General features: G+C 39.4%; 1 protein-coding gene and 1 pseudogene across 1 annotated transcript in view; both read left to right on the top strand.

Moving 5' to 3' along the window:
- The first annotated feature begins 3009 nt into the window (after positions 1 to 3009).
- Positions 3010 to 3942, top strand: LOC106003190 (annotated as a pseudogene).
- A 1433-nt stretch (positions 3943 to 5375) lies between these two features.
- The window catches only part of Dnajc15 (DnaJ (Hsp40) homolog, subfamily C, member 15), a 59426-nt gene continuing 47975 nt past the window's right edge, over positions 5376 to 16826 (top strand). The window contains exon 1 of the mRNA XM_013012318.1: positions 5376 to 5564. Within this exon, the coding sequence (XP_012867772.1) occupies positions 5460 to 5564 (105 nt within the window). The 5' untranslated portion in view covers positions 5376 to 5459. The remainder of the gene's footprint in view (positions 5565 to 16826) is intronic.

A 16826-nucleotide genomic window follows, 5' to 3' on the forward strand; every position in this document is an offset into this window, starting at 1 on the left:
TGTCCAAAAAGGAACTTTACAACTTTGGTGGGGGGGGGGCGGGAATGGACAGATGGAAGGGCAGGGACAGTAAGGAGAAACAAAGGAGGGGGCAGCAATGCTTGATAAGAAATGTACTCATTACCTTATTCATGTAATTGTAACCCTTCTGTATGGTACTTTCACAATAAAAAAAAACCTTATTAATAAAAAAACCAAGTATCCAAGAGAAACTATTTAAAAGGAAATATTTATTTTGGTTTACAGTTTTAGAGGTTTCATCTATCTATGGTCAACTAGCTCCACTGCTATGGGACTTTGGAAAGTCACAAATCATTGTTGTGGTAGCTTGTGGCAGAGGAAGCTACTCATCTCAGATCAGCAAGGAAGCAAAGATTGAGACAGACAGGGGTCTAAGACAAGATATAACCTCCAAGAATACCCTCTGTCCCGTTGCAGTGATCTACTTCCTCCAAGCAGGCTTTATCTCCAAACATTTCTACCACCTCCCAAAAATACCATTAAATTATGAATCCAACAGTGGGTTAGTCTACAGATTAGGTCAAAACTCATGATCCAATGACCTCTCAATGATTGGATGCACTAGCTAGAGATCAAGCCTTTATTATATTATTTATGTATTTATTATATAAATTATTTATTTATATATTTATTATATTATTATATTTGTCTCTTACTGGGATACTTCCTAGCCAACCCATAATAGGTACTGCTTTACAAAGTCAACTTAGTCTTCAGAGAGAGGTGCTATTGATATCCATTTTACTGATAAAGCAGCTAAAGTACTGAAAAGTCAACCTTTTTGTTTTTGTGTTTTTACTGCAAGTTCTTTCAAACAAAATATTAGTTTTTACTGAGATGCTTCCAAAATATATTACCTAATGTCCACTTTTCTTTTATAAAACCTGTTGAACAAATACAGTGTGTTTGGAATGATACAACTAATGAAAGTAAGCCGGTAAAAATGGAAAGTCTCTGCTCTCTCAAGAAATCCTAAAAAAAAAAAAGAGTTTCTCTAAATCAGGAAGCGATCCTTGCAGGGAGAGAAAAGGATTTCACTACTCTGGTTTTAATCTTTTGTTTTTTAAGGCGAGCCAATCAAAGAACTAAATATTGAGAGCTGAGTAGTTTTTGTGGATAAGAGTTTTGTTTGTTTTTTTTTCTTTCAGTCTAACTGTTTCTGTAGCAGTAGATACCTGAGGTCACAGTGGAAAGGAGTTCAGTCAAGTCCCTAAGAAGCCAGCAATCTGTTCTTGGTATGTTGAAGTCTGACCTAAGACACAACCCTGCTGACTCCCCATCCCTTGCTATCTTCCCCTGTTTGGCTCTGCCTTACTCCTGGATTCTTTTCTCCTGTTCTTGAGCTGGTACATCTGTTCTTAAAAATGAACCAACCAACAAAGAAAAAAGCTCTGGTTCATCTAGGTCTTACTCTAATTACTCATTTGCTGCTAGGGTACACTTCTTATATTCCTAAGACTGTAAACTTGATGCTAAAGGCCCTGTGCTTAGTATTGTTTCTGATACCCAATCAATACCCAATAACTATTAAGTGAATAAATAGATGAATGAATGACCCTTAGGTCCCATTCCAATTCACTTGCTTTATGCACAAGTGCCCTTAGAACTGTGGATCAACTTAATAAATACTAATTTCTGAAGTAAGATGTTTCTGAAGGTTTAGAGTATTTTTAACACAGTCCTACAGGCTAATGTTTTTCAGTTCTTTGTTTATAGTTGACATATCTGGCCCCTTTCCTCTTTCATCTACATTTTTTTTAAAAAGTCTTTCCTATTCTTTACTGACCATCTCAGTGGTTGAGTCCCCATCAAATCTTCTCTGATAGTCCCTGATAAAAGTGATCAGCCAAACTATGAACTCTACACTGTGGCTGTTACTGAGTTCTTTTTTTATGTAATATTTACAATTTCCCTGCATCCAAATGTTAGACAAACATTACTGATTCTATAGACATAGAAGATATTTGGAGAAGTTAATGGGCATTTTCAGGAAACCAAGAAAAGAAAATGATGACTCACACACTAGAAGTCAGTCCTTTTCCTTCTTCCCTCTCTAGGTCTCTTTACGCTGCCAGTGCAAATTGCTCTGGCAACAACTTTTGTTGTTGTACTGGGGTTTCAACTCAAGGTATTGTGCTTGCTAGGCAGTCAGTCTACTACTGAGCCAGTCTCTAGCCCTTTATTTGCTGTTTATTTTTGAGATGAAGTCTCATTTCCTGCCCAGGTGTGCCTGGACAGTGGTCTTCCTATTTTAGATTTCTCTTTAGTTAGAGTGACAGGTAAGCACCATTGTATTCAACTTCTCCACTCAGACAATCTTGTAGTACTCTTTGCCTGGAGCTGGCCTAGAATCTTGGCCTTCTGGGAGATTGGAAAGACAGGTATGTACCACAGTTTTCAGTTACTGGATGAGGAGTCTCTTAAATTTTTCTGCCTGGGTTGGCTTTGAACTGTGCCCCTCCCATTTTCAGCTTCCCAAGTAGGAAAGATACTGGTTTGAGCCTGTATCTGATCATACTTTTATTATCTTCCCTACTGTAAATTCCTCCAGGCTCTAACTTCTTTTTTTCTAATTTTATTTATTGTTTTAGAGGTGACATACAGCAGGGTCAAGTAATAAGTACATTTCCTTTCACATAATATCATGTTTCCTCATTCTCTCCCATTCCCCCCAACCCCTCAACTGTAACTTCTTAAGCATACTAATTAACTACATAAATAAATACAATCTTAAAACTTTAAATTCTGGAACAGACAAAAATAAAGGGATTTTTTTTCAATCAGCTGATTTTGCAATAAATATACAGGGCAAAAGAGCTACTATGTTGGTACAGGAACTGGAATTGTTGGTTAACTTTTGCTCCAAAAGTTTGACCTAAAAATTAATGAGCTGGGGATACAGCAATGGACCCCGGCAAGCGCAGCCCACCATACGCGAGGCGGACCCACAACCACCTGGCATTTGGGCAGACTTTCTAGCTGCTACTCATGGCCTCCCCAAAGAAGAAATTGCAGGGTCTTGTCGCTGCCACCATCACACCGTTGATGAGAATGGAGAACTCACTTTTTCTGTCATTGGCCAATATGTGTACTACCTTCTAAAAGAGCATGGAGTAAAGAATGTTTTTGTGAATGGCACAATAGGCGAAAGCCTGTCCTGAGCATGTCTGAAGCATCACCTGGTTGCAGAGGAGTAGGTGATGCAAAGGAGGAACAAATTGGACTAGGTGGTAATTCATGTGGGGGCACTGAGCTTGAAGGAGTCACAAGAACTGGCCCCTCATGCTGCAGAAATAGGAGCCGATGGCATGGCTGTCATTACACCATTCTTTCTCAAGCCACATAGCAAAGATGTCCTGGTTAATTTCCTAATGGAGGTGGCTGCCAGTGCCCCTGAATTACCATTTTATTACTATCATGTTCCTACTTTGACAGGGGTAGAGATTGGTGCTGAGGAGTTGTTGGATGAGATTCACAATAGGTTCCCCACCTTCCAAAGGCTGAAATTCAGTGACAGGGATGTCTTGGACTTTGGGCAGTGTGTTGATCAGAATTGGCAGCAATAGTTTGCTGTGCTTTTTGGGGTGGATGAGCAACTGTTGAGTGTCTGATGTTAGGAGTAGCAGGAGACGTGGGTAGTACCTATACCTGGTAAAAAAGGTAAACCAGATGTCGGAGGCTTTTGAAAGGAAGGACTTCCCTTCAGCACTGAACAATCAGTTTTGCATCCAGAGACTTATTAACTTTGGAATCAAACTAGGTTTTGGAGTATCACAGACCAAAGCCATCATCTAGTCTCTGTAGCTTCCACTGCCGATAGCCACCAGGAAGTTCACTGATCATGATAAAGCTAAACTGAAGAGCCTGGATTTCCTTTCTTTCACTGGTTTAAAGGATGGAAACTTGGAAGCTTGTAGCTAGTATCTCTCTATCCATCAACAATGAGACCTAATTACTATGAAAAGCATATTCTTTTCTCAGGGTCTTTTTAGATGAACTAAACCTCTTATCCAATGAAATCTCACATTGGTCAATAAGTATTTAAGTCTGTTTTGAGCCTAACATATTTTTTATTGTGAATGGTTGGGGGGGGGGCTCTAAAAGGAGTCATGAGCCTTAAGTCATTCATTTCACAAAATTTTGGAGAAAATTTTCTGTGTGTATAGCTAAAAGGGAATCCAGGAGAAAACTGTAATTAATTTAGTTTCATCTGCCTTCAAGAGCTTCCATTACCTAGATGATTAATTCTTAAAGTTCTCTAAGTTTAAACCACTTTCACTTGGCAGCTAGGAAAACTCTGAGCTGTTGCAGTGAGGCAAGCAGTTTAATACTAAATTCAAAAGGAGCCAACTCTACATACCATCTCACTTGGTTCCTGAGCTGGCTCTACACTCTACTTTCAGAATAATTTTGTACTGTTTACCCTCCAGTGAGGCCAGGTGAGGACTTGCTTCAATTCCGCCAAGTAAAGGGACTTGTAGGATGGTGCTATAGTTTGGAGGTAGTTGGTCGCTCCAAGGAAAGCGTAGTTCTTAGTGTGATGATGTGGAAGATGATAGAACCTTTAAGAGATGAGACCTGTTAAGAGGTGCTTAAGTCATGAGGACAGCCCTTCAGATGTCATGCAGCTCTCCGCCAGTGAGTTTTCCAAGACTAAGTTGTTAAAACAGCTTGAGCTTGACTCCTAAATTGTTTATTGACTTTCTGACTGGGATGTGATCTTTCCACCTCACGTATGTTCTTGCCACCTGACACCATTCGCTATGAAGTTTCACCAGCAGAAATTGGTGCCGTGCCACTGAAGCCCTAGAACTAGGAGCTAAATAAACTTTTTTTTGTAATGTTAAAAAATTAATGAGTCGAGTTAGCAAAAGACAAAAAAAGCCAGTTGTGGACAATGAGATATTTATTTACTAGCTTAAAGTTTCTTCTCTGTAATTTCACTTTAAAAATAGCCATTCTGTGTGGGTAGCATAAGCAAACTGCTTCTTCCTAGGCGGGAGAATTAAATAGAAATGTGTGTTTAGTTGTGAGTGGGGAGGAAAAAAAAAACAACCCACCAAGAATTGGTCAGGAAGCCTCAGGCACGTTGCATTCTTAGCAGCCTAGTCCCTCCGGTCAGGGCATAAGCCTAGGGCACCTGTGGTGGAGGCCCCACCCACACTACCACCTAAGGGTCAACCTTTGGCTTGTGAATCAGAAACAAAACAAAAAAGCTGCTAAGTCCCAGCACCCCAGACGCAAGACTCTGTGGTTGGATGTCCTGCGATTGGATGGGGCACGGTGAGCCAAAGTGGGGTGAGAACCAACTCCTCCACCGAGAGAGCTAGCACCTGGACCGGCGCAATCGTGACATCACGTTCGCGCCCTCACCGGTTTGTTCCCGCGGCCGCTCCGTAGCCCGCGCCTCCCGCGCGCGTCTCCCGGGCGGCGTCGCCATGGCTGCCCGTGGGGGCGTCGCGTCCTCGGGTGAGGGGCTGCGCTACGCCGAGTACTCGCCTCCCGCCGCCAAAAGGCCCGACGCCGAGATCGACCACGACCTGGTGAGTGCGGCCGGCCGTGCCCTCCCTTCCCGGCGGCCGGCTGTCGGGGGCCCTCGCGGTGCGGGCCCCCTCGGTCCCCACTCCTGCCTGCCGTCACCTGCCGTCCTCCGGGCCCGCCGGGGTTCCCGGGAGGCCGCTGCCGGCGCGGCGGGGACGACAGCTCCCTCCCGTACCTCTGCCGCCTCGGGGAGCTTCCAGTCTGGTCCGTCAGTGTCCCGGATGAGGCGGGCCGGGGCGGCCGGGCGGGGCGGGCCGGGGCGGGCGGTCCTGTCCTCGGGGGAGGGGAGGGGAGGAGAGGGGGGAGGGGGAGGAGACTGGAGAGGAGGGCGTGGGTCCGTTTCTTCCCACAATCCTATGAAGGCCTTTTATAATCCTCACAGGAAACGGGAAAAGGGAGCTTCAGAAAGTTTTAAGTAATGTACCTAGGTTTATTCCCTTCATCAATGGCAGGCCTAAACTCTTGCCACCATGACTCGCTGACTTCTGAGAAATAAGGAGTTGTGGCTAAGAAGTTCAGTCTGCTATAGCTAGGTAAGGTTAGGTAGGGGGAATCGCTTTATAAAGTGATGTAAAAATCTCCGTATTAAGATGACTTGCAAGGTAGTTTGGGAGCCCTGGTAGTTTGAAGATAAAACTAACAGTGGTTTTACATTTGTACGTATTTTACTTACAAGAGGAGAGGGTGTAGGGTTGAAGATAGCACACCTCTGGAGTGGTGCAGCCACATGCAGGCTAATTAATGTTCTAGTGACTCAACAGGCCTCTCATAACAAATATTTTGTAAAATCTCCCGTGATACTCTGAAAATCTGAAATAAGGTTAAATGTAAAAATTTAAAGATAAGTATAATGCTCTAATCAAACGATAAGGTGAAATTAGTATGTGATCAGAAAATAGTGTGATGATTTAAATTTGTAAATAGACAAAACGACATTAGAGGACATACTGAAGTTATCATGTTAAAGGCGTATTGCAACAGTACAAAGAATCACTGTTCATTCAGCTATAAATAAAAACTCATATATAGTTTTATACATATATTTATGTGCATATACTGGGGCTTGAACTCAGGGATTTGTGCTCTTGCTTGGCTTTCTCGCTCATGGCTGGCATGCTCCATGAGCCATAGTTCCAATTCTGGCTCTTTGGTGGTTCATTGGAGATAAATGTCTCAAGGATTTGTCTGCCTAGGCTGATTTCACACCTGGATCCTGAGATCTCAGCTCCTGAATAGCTAGGGTTATAGTGTGAGACACTTTTACTAGAATTCAATAGTTATTATTATTGTTATTATTATTAAGTCAGAGTCTCACTGTATATCCCAGGCTGACATCGAACTTGTTTTGTGGACTTAGTCTGGCTTCAAACTCATGATTTTCCTGTCTCATCTCTCTAGTGACAGGATTACAATTATGCATCACCACACTCAGCCCTCTCAGATTTGACATTTCAAATACTTAACATGGTTGTAATCAACAAATTGGTATTTCCCAAGTGATAATGCAAGGTAAAATCTTGGTCAAAAATGAATTTTTCCTCTCAATTTACATGATAGTTGCATTTATGGAAATTTTCATCTACACTAAAGTAGTATGTATGTATGCCTGTATGTATGTATGTATGCCTGTATGTATGTATGTATGTTTTCAGGACTAAGACCATCATAAACAGGCTGCTCACCCACTTAATGACTTTATTCAGACAGACATAGTTCTTTATTGTGTTGGGTTGTTTTATACACGTAAAACTTGTAAGATCAGTGGCCCCCATCTGGGGACTACTACTTCTTATTTAAATTGATATGCAACTGAGGTAACCCTCATAGGGTCTCAGAATACCCCTAGGAACCCTTCTGCATCTATTGAGACTCAATCTTCCAACCAGTGACTAGTGAGTTAGAAGACAACATAGTTCAGAAGAACTTTAGGGAACTTGAAAGTACTGAAAGCATGAAGAGGTTGACAAGTGGGTGTTAGGGGAAAAAATGACCTTGAAAATTGTAAAAATGTATATAGTTGTTAAAAATACAATGAAATACAATTTTAATGGGATTTAACACATAAAATAATCTAGTGGCTATATTTGTCAAAAGCTCTCTTGAGTAAGTTTGCCTTTAGAGAGTAAGAAATAATATTTAAGCTGGGTGCCATAGTGGCTTATACCTATAATCCTAGCTACTTAGGAGGTTGAGATGGAGGACTGACCAAGGTTTAAAGCCAGCCCAGGAAGCAAAGTCCTTGAGATTACATCTCAAAAATAACCAGCAAAAAATTAGAGCTAGAGGTGTGGCTCAAGTGTTAGAATATCAGCCAAACAAGCAAGCTGATTAAGTGTGTGGTCTTGAGTTCAATGACTAGTACCAGTAGTGGCAGAAGAAAAAAATACCTGTTTAGAAAACTACAAGGATTTTAAATCATAGACAAAATACCTATATAGTTGGTTGGATACAATTAATTGCTGAATCATCAGAGGTCTTAGTCAAACTTGGTTCTGGCAGATCTGGTCTTACAGAAAAGTAGAAAATCTTTCATTTAAATGGTAATATTATAAACTTGTAAAGCAGTGTATATAAAGTAGTCGCCATTTAGTTTCCAGTATTAATGTAACTTCTGGTATTATAACATGTAAGAAAATTGGCCTCATACATCTTTCATTATAAGCAAACCTAATACACAGCGGTTTAAGCCTATCAAACCTATTATAAATTTATTCATTATCAAAAGTAGTAGAGCATTTCTATTTTTCCATCAGCTGTCCTAAAACATATTTTAACAGTTTGTTGCTTCTTTTGACAGTCATGTGGATTGCTTACAGTATGTCCACATTTTAATGGCAATTCTTTCCATTCATTGTATTACACTAGGAGGCTAGCATGTAAGCTCTCTGGGCAGCAGGGACTTTATTTGCACTCTGGTATGTATTTCTATATTCATATTGGCTCTGATATGGGGTAAGCCTTTAAAAATAATTCTCTTGCTTTTGGTAGTGTGAACATCCCATTGTCACCAGTTAATTTTCTGCAGTACAGACAATAAAAAATAGTATTCTTGTGAAGTTCAAATGGCACCATGAATGGTACCTGTTTATAAAGTTACCAACGTCCAGTTTTTTTTCAGGGTTGAATATAGAAGTCTTCATGAATTGACCTTTGAATGGCTTACAGCCCCATTTCCCATCCCCCTAGTCACTAAGTACCCTATGTTGTACTTACTTAAAATTCCTCCACTTCTCTGAAATCTCACACTTTTGTGGCTTTGTGATAGCTCTCTATTTTGACTGACATTCTTTGTGAAGCAAACTCCTAGTCCTTTTTGAATATTCAGCTTACATTATTCAAAGCCTTCTCTGCCCTAGTTCTTCTTTAGTAGAAGAAAGTTGTTTTCATCTTGTGTATTTCCTTGAAAAGTTATGCATACTTATAATGTATCAAGATTACTAATAGCCATATTTGTGTAAGTACCTAGAATTTGAAGGCCCCATGAAAAAGCTTTTATATACTTCTGTGATTAGTATAACTGGGCATAGTGTTCATGTAATTATTTATACAACTTTTGTTACTGTGAAGTTTAGTTATAAATAAATGTGGATGTTTGAATATGATATCTTTGATTCTAATATCATATTGATACAAAAATTTTCCCATGTATTCCTCTTACATGTTAAACCTCTAAGGGAGAATAAAAATAAGCATCTGTTCCTGTCTTGCAACTCTTTTTTTTTTTTGTCTGTCGTGGGGCTTGAACTCTGGGCCTGGGTGCTGTCCCTGAGCTCTTCAGCTCAAGGCTATCTCTTGAGCCACAGCACCACTCTGATTTTCTAGTGGTTTATTTTAGAGATAAGAGTCTTACTGACTTTCCTACCTGGGCTGTCTTTGAAGTGTGATCCTCAGATCTCAGCCTCCTGAGTAGCTAGGATTAACAGGTGTGAGCTACCAGCACCTAGCCTTCACAACTCCTAGAACTTAGCACAAGATCTGTGCCAAATAAATGTTTGCAGGTTTATGTGACAGATGACAAATATTTGTTGAATGAGTGAATAATTTCCATTTTTCCTCTCTCCATTGCAACTAGCACCTTTGTTTTGAGGAGGAAAAGTATTTTTTCCTTTCTCAATTTCCCTCTGCTACAACTTGAATTCAAATGGGACAGTCTCAGGATAGTTTTTTTTTTCTTTCACATTTTATAATACTTTCAGGCAATTTATATCTACAAGGTCATTCATTGCTTGTATTGTTTGGGGAAAATAAAATGCCATAGGGAATTTTTTTTAACAATTTTGATGCCTTTAAATTTTTTTCTTTTCATCAGTAGCAGCAATGAGTGGGCCATGGTCCGAGATTTCAGAAACTTTGATTCATGGTAGTGGGACATTTAAAATAATTCTTTGTTTTTTATATGTGTATTCTTATGTTTTATATTCTTTTCTGGATTACTTTTTCTTAGGATAGATTTTTTGAATCATAGTTTCTGAACTTTAGGACAAGAATGTATTTATGTTTGTTCATTCCTATGATTAAAATGCTCTCAAGATACATTGTCCAGTTTTGGATTTCCAAGTGATGGTTCTCAGAATACTGTCTTAACAGTTTCTAAGGCTTTGAACTGTTGGTTAAAATGTATTACTCTCATTATTAACAAGTTCTGTACTAGAGATATGGCATATTTGTCACATGATGCCATCCAAAAGAAAAGTTAAAAAGGACTAGAAATTCTACTTCTTTACCTATTGGAGTATTTGAACTTTATAGTAAAAATACTAATATTGAAAAACAATTTGGGTAAGGGAGAGAGAAGAAGGTGAAATTTTGTGCCAGAGAGGGAAGATTCTGAATAGTAAGGGACAATGGTTTGTAGCTAATTAGTTTGTAGATAATTAATTCTCTAATTCTCTAGGGAGTTTAAGAAATGACCTACTAATGTTAAATTGTATAGACTCCTTAAGGTTTTTGTAAATGGGCTAAAATCAGATAGGGATATTTCATTGTGAGTGTTCACTGAAAAACTATGGGTTGATTTTAATGACCATTGAAAGAGTGTGGAAGTGGCTTCAAATTGCTGCTTAAAAGCAAGGACTCTGGTCTGGATTGAGGGTATCTAAACTTCTAGCTATCATTGTTTACCCAGAACTGTTGTTGCAGCTGACAGAAAGCATTTCACTTTTCAGGCCTTAAGTGTCTTCTCTCAAATATGGATTTGGGACAAACTTTTCTCTTTCTATCAGTTCTAAGATTCTGTAACATTTACTTAATATATCACTGCAGTCAGAAATATCAGCAATGCATTAAGCATCCTGTGAAAGCTATTGAAAATGAAACTGAACCATACTACTGTTGTATAAAACTATGCTTTTTACCTAGAATTCTACATGCATTTCTGGTTATATCTTTCAAAATAGAAATAGAAAATAACCAGAAAGATATAACAAAGTTTAGCAATACAGGATATGATTTGGTGTTAAAGAAGGAGTGTTATGGGGGAGGGTGGGTGAAAAGGAAAAACTAATTTGAACTTAGGAAAAATAGTTTAAAACTTTACTCAAACAGAGTTTATAACTTTTCCCCTTTGGTTTTCTTGAGACAACCTCTATGTAACTCAGGCAGGCCTTGAACTTTTGATATTCTTCTCTCATGCTTCCAAGTGTTGGAATTGTAGACATAGCTTAGAACTCTTAATTCAGGAAGTCAATGGACAAAACAAATATTTAGTAAAGGTCAATATAATAATAAAACAAAAAAATTATTGAGTAGGTAAGAAAGCTCCTTTCTTCAAATGTTAGAAAGCAACACTGAAGACATTATTTAAACTTGAAAGAGGTGAATTTGCGACCAGTGAACTAAATGGTAGTATCAAAAAGTAACTCCTGTAACTAAGTGATGTTCAAGGTGGGAAAACTGAGCTTTTGAATATAGCCATATCTGAAGCTTCAGTCCAAAGAACAAGTCTCAGATGTTGGGTTGAGGAGTTTAAAATAGGACCTAGCCATATAGAGCCATAAAGCAAAAATAGAGAGCCTACTAATTGTTCTTTCTTCCTAGTACCTCTTGTTGAAACACTAAAGTAATATTAATATTACTCTGGCTTAATTTTCTCATTAGAAATTAGTTTTAAATTTGTCTCTTCAGCTTGTCTGTGATTATTATCTTAAGATGATTCTATAATGTTAGATAGAGGAAAATCTACTTTATACTTTACAAGTTATCTGGTCTAATCTGTGTCCAAATTATTCCATAGATAATTAGGTAATCTGTTTTTCAAATACTCTGTATTTAACAGATATTTTATATATGATTCTGCCTCTTATGCACGTATATGTGCTAAATAGCCATTAACCTAATGGTATAGTGATTTGAGAGCAGAGCCTGAGTCAGAATGTAGTACCCCAACTTAAAATTTTTGTTCTTGCTTGTTCTTGCCAGGCCCCGGTAGCTCACACCTGTAATCCTAGAGGCTCAGGAGGCTGAGTTCTGTGGGCTTTTTTTTGGGGTGGGGGCGGTCCTGTTGTGGGGCCTGAATTCTGGGCCTGGGCACTGTCCCTCAGCTCTTCAGCTCAAGGCTAATGCTCTACCACTTGAGCCACAGCGCCACTTCCAGCTTTTTTCTTTTTGCTTATGTGGTGCTGAACCCAGGGCCTCAAGCATGCAAGGCAAGCGCTCTACCACTGAGCTACCTTCCCAGCTCCCAGAGGCTGAGTTCTGAGGATCGCAGTTCAAAGCCAGCAGGGGCAAGAAAGTCCATGAGACTCTTTATCTACAATTAACCACCAGAAAACCAGAAGTGGCGCTATGGCTCAAGTGATAGAGTGCTAGCCTTGAGCTGAAGAGCTGATGGACAGCGCTCAGGCCCAGAGTTCTAGACCTGTGACCAACAAAAAATAAAATAAAATCTTTGGTCTCTCCTTGTACCCTCCCTTTTTGAGGGCACCTGGATCTACCTCATCCTTCATTTCAAGCTTTACTTTTATAACTCAGAAGAAGAATACTAAGGTCAGCTGTCTGTCTAACTATTTATCCACACATCACTTCATCTTTCCATTTAGTTAACTACTAGCTTTTATTGAGCTCATATTGTACACCAAGAATACAAAAGTACATAAAACCTGCTTTGCACTCTCCAGAGACTGATGTGGTAGTGATGGAAACAAATTTTGGAGATCTGGACTCATAATGGAAAAGTAAAGGGGAAGAATTAGCAGAGAATTGGATATCTGACAATGATGTTGACTTCTTCCATATGCAAATATTTACTTGATCTTGCTACTGTTACTGAGTTAAGGCAGAAACATACCCCAGCTACAAGGAATCACAGTACACTTGGCTTTGACCACCATTCCAGAAATCTAATTTGAAAAATGAGCAGTGAGGACAAGAGCTTTAACCTTTAAGCTCAATGTGACTACCTGGGGAAGAACAGAGGACAAATGAACAAAAATTTGTCTTCAGAGTGCTTCAGCAGTCTTAGGGTTAGAGAAACTAAGGTGAGGACTGAGCATTTCCATGGAGGTCTGGACAAGGTATGGTTCATCATTACCTCTGATTTTTATTTCGAATCAACAATGCAGAGATTTTTTTTAGTGCCAAGAAACTTGAGGGCCATTCAAAATTGTCCATATAGACTCATAACAGAGCAGCCAACAAGATTACAAGAACTATATATGTATGTCCTATTGTATAGCAAATGATTTTGAGGACTTTATAAATTCAGATTGGATGTTCCCCACCCTGCCCCTTGAACAATAAATCTGTTTTTTTTTAAATTTTTTTCCCTTTTCATATTGAAGATTGAACCCAAGATATTGCACTTGCTAGGGCAAGTGCTTTGCCATCGAGCTACAGCTCAATCCTATAAGTCTGTATTTTGGTTCATAATTCAACGTAAGATACAGGCCTAGGAAAGGAAGTGTCAGATGCATAGACTTTTGAAAATCATTGGCAAATAATAATACCCACCCTTTATTATCCTAAAAATTATTCCTAAGAATTTTAAGAAAGAATAAGAAGAAATAAATGTATTTATGGACAAATGAGATAGTAAAAGCAAACTAGTATGTTTTCGAGGTCATATATTTTGAAGTTGAGAATCAATTTGTAGTGTGTGTGTGTACCTATACCTATAATTGGGATGTATGTGTGTATATACCTATGCCTATAACTGGGGCTTGATCTCAGACCTCAAGCTCTGAGTTGGCTTTTCTGCTCAGGGCTAGTACTCTGCCACTTGAACCAGGCCCCTACTTCTGTTTTTTTTAGTCAATCAGAGGTAGAGTCTCCCAGATTTGTCTGTCTAGGCTGGTTGTAAGCTGAAATCCTCCAATCTCATCATAGTCTCTTGAGTAGCTAGGATAATCGATGTCTGCCATTGGTGACAGGCAACTTCTAACTTTTTTTGTCTTGCCAGTACTGGGGTTTGAACTTAGGGCCTTGTACTTGTTAGGAATTTTATCACTTGAGCCATATTCCTATCCAAACTTTTAACTTTTATGAGTTCATTTTGTTGATCTGTGTCTCTGTGCCAAATGTTGTACATGATCTATAGTAGTACCAAGATTAAATGTTTAAATATAGAATTAATTTGTGAATCATCAACATAAACCTTAAAGATCTTTTCTGAGAATTGAAGGTTAGTTTGGTCATAGAGCATTTGCCTAGCATGTGTGAGGCTCTGGATTTGATCCTCCAGGGTTGGGGGACTTTTGTACCAGAAACAGCAGAAATATCAGTGAAGGTTTCTTAGACCGTACCAAGTGTATGTATGTATGTATGTGTGTTTCAAGATACTGGCTTATATGTGTGGCAAGCAAGTCTGAACTTAACAAAGTAGATTGAGGTGTAGTCTATACACATTTGCTTCCCAATTCCTGCCAAGATGAAAATTTGGGATAAGATAATTGTAAAATTTATCTTTCCATGATGGTAGTTTTTCTTGAAGAAAAGTTCTCCTTCCTCCTTTCTTTGTTTTGTGCCAATACAGTGGCTTGAACTAAGATCAGCTCCCTCTCTCCCTCTCTTTTCTCCCTCTCACCCGCTCCCCCTCTGCTTGTTTATTGTGCTGCTGTGGATGAGCCCTGGGCCTGATGCTTGCCAGGCAAACACTCTACCACTGAGCATTACTTCCCCAGAACATTGCCTCTTATTTTGATCTACATATATATCGCGCCCCCACCTCTCCTCTCCCCCACCCCCTGCTTTCTCTCTTGCAAATTTTGCTGATTTGGTAGTTATCTTTCTTGTTCACTCTCTTTTTTCTCCCTTTCACTTGTTGTTTAAATTCAAAGAGCTTTCTTTGTGGAAATTGAACCAAATAATAAGGCAGCATAAAACACTGAGTTCAGCAAAAAGTGATTTGCTTGTGATTAACCCTTGAGAATTGAGTCACTGCAAGATAGCAAGGAAAGAATGTTTTCAAGTTATCCTGCTATTCCTTATTTCTATTAGTAAGTAACCCTCCTTCCTTGCCCCCTGCCATACCAGGTATTATAAATTCATGTTCAGTTTAGCTTAGGGTTTATTTATCATGGCATAGTTTTAGAAAAATAGATCCAAAAGAAAGCTAATGACATTCCTTTCTTCCACTCTGGAGCTTTTTAGTCTTTCCTCTCAGCAAAAGGCAATTTCATTATTCCAGTTATTGAAGACAGTAACCTTAACATACTATATTATTCTCCTTTTCTCAGAAAATAATACTGGTTTTATTTTCAAAATACATAGGACCAGAATTTCACTGTTTTTTTTTTTTGGGGGGGGGTCCGGTCGTGGGGCCTGAACTCTGGGCCTGGGCTCTGTCCCTCAGCTCTTCAGCTCAAGGCTAGCACTCTACCACCTGAGCCACAGTGACACTTCCGGCTTTTTTCTTTTTACTTATGTGGTGCTGAGGAATCAAACCCAGGGTCTCATGCATGCAAGGCAAGCGCTCTACCACTGAGCCACCTTCCCAGCTCCCAGAATTTCACTACGTTATGTTCTCCATATCTAGCACTAATCACTCTGGTCTAAGTTACCATCATCTTTTTCTTGGATCATTTATAGTTCACTTCTATGCCTCTGCTTTTGAACCCTTGCAGTCTTCTCAACATGACAACTAGAATGATCCTTAGAATTCTAAGTAAGATAGCCGTGGCATCTGCTCAAAACAATGTCTCATATCACTCAGAGGAAAGCTGAAGTCCTTATGTTAACCTGTTAGGCCCTACACCATCTGCTCTCCATGTGATCTCTCTGACCTCATTCCTCTTCCTTTTCTCTCACTTTCTGTCAAGTATGCCAAGCATCCTCTTCCCCTTCACATTTTTCCCCTTGCTTATAGTGATCCTCCTTAGAGGTTGACATGCCTTCTTCACTCCATGTTTATATTTTTCAAAAGTCACTTTTTCAGTCAAGCATTTCCTTCTGCTCTGTTTGAATTTTTTGGCTGCCCTATACAAACACACACCTATTCCTTTACTTGCTGTATTTTTCTTTATGGTGCATACACTGTGTAAACCATTCTTGGTATCCTCATTTGGATTATTGTTTCACTTGCTAAAATTTGGCTTCATAAGTTGGGTGAGTTTGTCTTTAGGTAGACGGGACATTCTTTAGTAGCTCTGTGTGTGTGTGTGTGTGTGTGTGTGTGTGTGTGTGTGTATTGACACTGGGCTTGAACTCAGGGGGTCTTTCGCTCTCACTTGGTTTTTTCTACTTATGGCTGGCACTTTAATACTTGAGCCACACATACATTTCTCTAGTAGCTTTTAAATTAATTGAGAGATGATCAGTTGAATAGTCAAGATGATTGCCTTCAAGTGACTATTTGATAAATTGCTTTTGTTTTTGTTATCAGGGCTTGAACTTAGGGCCTTTAGCTTGTTTGTTCAGCTAGCACTCTAACACTTGAGCCATGCCTCCATTTGGCTTTTTGCTGCTGGTTATTTTGGAATCTCTTGGACTTTTTTGCTAGGGCTGGCTTCGAACTACAATCCAGTGCATCTTAGCCTTCTGAGTATTTAGGATTCACACGAAAGCCACCAGCACCCAGCTATCTCCCCTTTTTATTGAGAATTTCTTACTTTTTCTTTTAATAATTATTTCTTCCTGTTTTCCTTCATGAGCTACAGGTTATCATCACTTTACTTTGGTAAGGAAACTTTTTTTAATCATTTTTTTATTATAAAAATACCATATAGAGGGGTTACAATTACATGGGCAAGATAATGAGTACATTTCTTATCAAGCATTGTTGCTTCCTCCTTTGTTTCCTTCCCATTCCTTCCCATCTCCTACCCCTGCCC

This window comes from Dipodomys ordii, unplaced genomic scaffold (genome assembly GCF_000151885.1).
Source record: "Dipodomys ordii isolate 6190 unplaced genomic scaffold, Dord_2.0 Scaffold1, whole genome shotgun sequence".
Taxonomy (NCBI): domain Eukaryota; kingdom Metazoa; phylum Chordata; class Mammalia; order Rodentia; family Heteromyidae; genus Dipodomys; species Dipodomys ordii.